The following is a 4,499-nucleotide window of genomic DNA, read 5'->3' as shown; positions in this document are numbered from 1 at the left end:
ATTTTGGAATTCAACTTTTGCCACTATTGCTCTATGACAATGTTCACCCCGTCGTTGTTGTCTTTTTATTGTGCCATTTAAAAAATGTTGGATTGCTCTTTTTTGCTAGGAAAGCGTTATGACAAGCGAAATTCAATTTTGGGACATTCACAAAAACTTATTCCGTAAATTATAAACTGTTGACCGACTATTTTTGGCAGGAAAGGGTATAAAATACTGTATACAGGCATATATGGTTGTATGTGGTTGTATAATGTGTTTCTTTTTTAAACATTGGACAGTTCTTTTCCAAAAAGTAATATGTTAGTGTATTATGCAGTGTTTCAACCATATTTAAGCCAGGTCATGCCAGGTCATAACACCTCACATGTCCTGAAATTTTCAACTATGTGCACATCCGTTAATCACATCATTTTGTTAAAAAAATGTACATATTTCTCCATTATTCTGTCTAATCTCTTTTTTTCTACGAAATGTCTTATCGACCTATCCTAAAAAGCCTAAATTCTGGAACTCAGCAAGTATCACTTATCCAAAAAATGTTTTTAAACATGTTCCATTACATTACTCTGAAAACATATATATATATATGGATATATAACTGCTTCACCTATGTGTGACCCCTGAGCAACTAAAAGGATGCAAAAGCAGTTATCCTGTATAGGGTTACATCCCACATGTGACTCCCAGCCTCAGCTATTGTAAAATTGGTTCACCCAGCCATCCATAATCCCAGCTTTCTTAAACAAAAAAGAAAAGATAAGTTGCTCTGTATACGCTTACGACGCCGGGTTCCCGGCTAGTTTTTTTTTTTAAAAACAACAACAACAACAACAACATGCTAGTGAAATTACTTTCACTCCCACAGAGTGCAACAAAAGATGAAGCATTATTTAATGCAGTTAAATTCAAGACTAAGAATGTTATACAATAATGGTCACGCTTTAAAGTTTCCATATGCGCACACTTCAGTCATGCGCTTTAAATTAATACCAGTGGAATTCTGCATGTGATATTCGATAGTGCACGTGTCTGTTTATAAACTTCATTCTCCACATTTACGATAATTTTTCTTGCCAACGGATACAGGAAAAGTTTAAGATGCGCGTCCAAATTTATTTAACTATGCATCGCAGAACGTTGCAAATATATCAGCGCAAGATTCTCCACCGTTGTTGTTAACAGTAAAATCATGAAAATCTTCACCGTAGTACAATCTCAACTCCTGTCCTTTATGAACCTTGTGATATGATGCATTAAAAATTAAATAAGGGGAGTTTGCGTTGTATCCTGGGACGGCATAGTAACCGTTTGAGATATGATATTTCATAGACGGGTAAAGTATGTTTCGTTCAACTGAAATGATCACACAAACATATCCTGATCCCTCAGACAGACATCCCCATTTTGTGGGTGCTGCACCAGCAGTGTAGCAGGTCACGCCAACACCACCTACATGGTGCAGTTTTATACCTGTCATAACTGCATCTTGTTGTACTTTGAATCTTCCAAATTGGTTTGCACGTGCTCCAAAGCAAACATTTTGTTTTAATAGCGTCCAATTTTCTACAACAACAAAAAATAAAACATCTTGTTATTATTTTGTAAAAATTCATAAGGTAACCCTATCTGGGTTGGCGTGCGAATAATACAGTCAAACGACACGGTCAAAGCTTTCACCAATGAAAACTGAGGTTGATAAGAAATCAGAAATTGTCGATCAACAATAATGTCACATTTCCGTTTCCGTTTTCTCGTAAGAATAGAATCAAGTATTCAAAGAAATCAAGCACAACTAAAATACATAGAGAAACGCTTGTCTAACCCAGAGAATAAATGAGTAAAGCAGTGTAGCTACCTAGGTAAAGAAAGTAGGTAAAACATTCTTTTGTCTCAGTCACAGTATTTTTCACCGTTCAAAATTCTTCACCGTGTTTTTTACCGCCCATTTTTATCGATCTTACTGACCCTTTTTTTACCGACTTTATGTTTTACCGACTATTTTTTACCGCCTTTATTTTTATCGATCTTATTTTTTACCGACTATTTTTTTACCGACTATTTTTTACCGACTATTTTTACCGACTTTATGTTTTACCGACTATTTTTTACCGACTTTATGTTTTACCGACTTTGTGTTTTACTGACTTTGTTTTTATCGATCTTATTTTTTATCGACTATTTTTACTAACTTTATGTTTTACCGATGAAAGTGCCCGCAGCAATTTTTTTGTGGATGAAATTAAATGCTGAAACTTGGTGAATTTTTCTAACTTTTGTTTACAGATTCCGATGAAAAAAAATTTGGGTGAAAAAATTTCAATTTTCTAGAATTTCCCGCCGAGTCAGTATAAAACAGTTTTGTTGCGTTGATTTGTTTCTAAAATAGTTTTGTATATGTTAATGAATGTTTTTGTGATACCAAGGCTACATACCACCAGGTTTATATAATGCAGACCAGCATTTTAAAGTTATCAGGACCAGATAATTTTATTTTGTAGAACAATTTATGACGTAATTTCCGAGCATAAATGGTTTAAGATTATGACCCGCGGGCACTTTGCGCCTCCCCCGGAGGCTACAAAAGGCAAACAAACTCAGGTATAATAGGAGTCAGATATTACAGGTTATATACTTATAAACCTCAGTTAAATCACACTAAGCTTTATCCATTTCTATTTTAAATTTGAACGTGCTAAAAATTCCACATTGCCGTGTGAAACTTTTAAATAATCAACAGCTTGTGCATAACAGAACGTGCTGAGAATGTCCAATCTTAAGAAAAGGTAAACTTGAGTATAAAATGAAAGAAATTTCCCAACTCATTTTTTTGACCAATTACTGATAGTATAAAATCTAATATTTTATGAGGTCTAAAATCATTTATTAAACGACCGATATAAATAGAATAACAATTTTTAAAAGTGATCTTGGTGTGAGAAAAATAAATTTACCTTTGCATTGGCACTTGTATCGTTTAGAATCGTCCGTTTTTACGCATCTTCCATAAAAACACGGAGTCTTACCACAAAAAGGTAGCTAAAATTATTTTTTAAAAAAACCCAGGTAAATCAAGAAGCAAAAAATGTAAAGGCAATACAAAATCCTTTTTTAAATTGCATACCTTTTTAAAACTCTTAATTAATATATCCTGTTTCAATTTTTTGACTTCATCTTTGGTACCATTGGATACTTCCTTAACAAACCAGCACTCTCCGCTTCTACTCTGTTTATTCTTCATTTTAAACATGGTTTTATCACATTGTTCATCCCTTTCACACTGCAACAGACAGCTTACTTCAGTTTTCCCCTTTAAATATTTTGTGATAACACCATCAGGTGATGAATCATCTGGAGTATATATACCACCCTTTATATATATTATTCGAAGTACACCAATTGTTACGATCAATCTTATAGCCATCTTCCATATTCGTTCTAAAACAAAACTGTGAGTTTCAGGGATAAAAAATAACTATATATAACATAACTATCAATTAGCAATTCAAATCGTGTTCACAAAGATACAGCAAAAAAAAAAAAAATATTAACTCTTCTATAAACTCACAAATGTAAATTATAAATAATTAATAAACTTCAGAGTTTACTCTCATTTCCCAACAGCAAAACTGTCGTTTAAGTGAATAAGATGTCTACGTAACAAGAATGGAGAATTCCATTTTGATTTTTGAAGATTGTAAAAAATATCATGGTCTCTCTAAAACTAAAGCGGAATCCGCCCCCCCTTAAACGTTTTTTTCAAAAACGTCTTATTGCTTCGTTATATGATACTTACTGAGTTTCTATTAGACACCTGCATGCTAAATTTTTAGGTCCCACACCTTTTAGAGGCTTTGGTATTGGCCATTACTTGAAACTACCCCTAAAAATCCCTATGAAATCCTTATAATGGGGAAAAAATAATAACTCCTGTTAGAATTGTCCTTAGAACTTAAAACTTGCAACACAACTTTTTTTCATCAAGAAGAATCATTTTGTTCCTTTTATGACGTACTAAAGTGTGCCAAGTTTGATTCAATTTGAACAACCCTACGGAAAGTTATTAAAGGGGCGAATTCACCCCCCCCCCCGCCCCCGGTCATACTATGTTCAAAAAACCCTGGACCGAATAGGGATAAATCAATGCTTAATGTTTAACTTGATTAATTTTTTATGAAGGAGTTGCTAACCTAAAAAAAATATTTTTCTGCGCAACGAATATCCTTAAACTTTCATCGAGAGAATGATTTTTAAATAGACTAAATGGTATAAAAGAAACCAGTCCACACTGAAGAAAAATAGTTTACTTGTCTTGCCTTTTATTTGAAAGCATTTCTTAACAAACCAAAACTAAATTATAAAGGCTGGATACTTTACTAAGGATAATTTAAACAAAAGCGCGCTTTCTGTTGTTTTTACGACACACTCGTTTATTACATTTGTTTCGATGCAAATAACAAAGTCCGATGAGCTGGTGTTATATAATAAATATATGTTTT

At 33.3% G+C, this 4,499-nt stretch overlaps 1 protein-coding gene across 1 annotated transcript; it reads right to left on the bottom strand.

Moving 5' to 3' along the window:
* Positions 1 to 839: 839 nt before the first annotated feature.
* LOC130613104 (uncharacterized) lies at positions 840 to 3,723 on the bottom strand. The gene is made up of 3 exons (XM_057434431.1): positions 3,125 to 3,723; positions 2,955 to 3,039; positions 840 to 1,566 (listed from the first exon to the last, which is right to left on the bottom strand). The coding sequence occupies exons 1-3, from the start codon at positions 3,422 to 3,424 to the stop codon at positions 1,124 to 1,126; spliced, it is 828 nt and encodes a 275-aa protein (XP_057290414.1). The 5' UTR covers positions 3,425 to 3,723; the 3' UTR covers positions 840 to 1,123.
* Between the last annotated feature and the right edge of the window lie 776 nt (positions 3,724 to 4,499).

The sequence above is a fragment of the Hydractinia symbiolongicarpus genome, chromosome 10 (assembly GCF_029227915.1).
Source record: "Hydractinia symbiolongicarpus strain clone_291-10 chromosome 10, HSymV2.1, whole genome shotgun sequence".
NCBI classification, from domain to species: domain Eukaryota; kingdom Metazoa; phylum Cnidaria; class Hydrozoa; order Anthoathecata; family Hydractiniidae; genus Hydractinia; species Hydractinia symbiolongicarpus.
The sequence above is the reverse complement of the archived record's forward strand: the minus strand, read 5'-3'. Positions and strand labels throughout refer to the sequence as shown.

Coding starts and splice junctions, on each gene's coding strand:
- LOC130613104 (XM_057434431.1), bottom strand. CDS start 3,424: ATGGCTATAAGATTGATCGTAACAATTGGTGTACTTCGAATAATATAT. Junction 3,040..3,124: donor TAATTAAGAGTTTTAAAAAG/GTATGCAATTTA, acceptor AAATAATTTTAG/CTACCTTTTTGTGGTAAGAC. Junction 1,567..2,954: donor ATACAAGTGCCAATGCAAAG/GTAAATTTATTT, acceptor TTGTTGTTGTAG/AAAATTGGACGCTATTAAAA.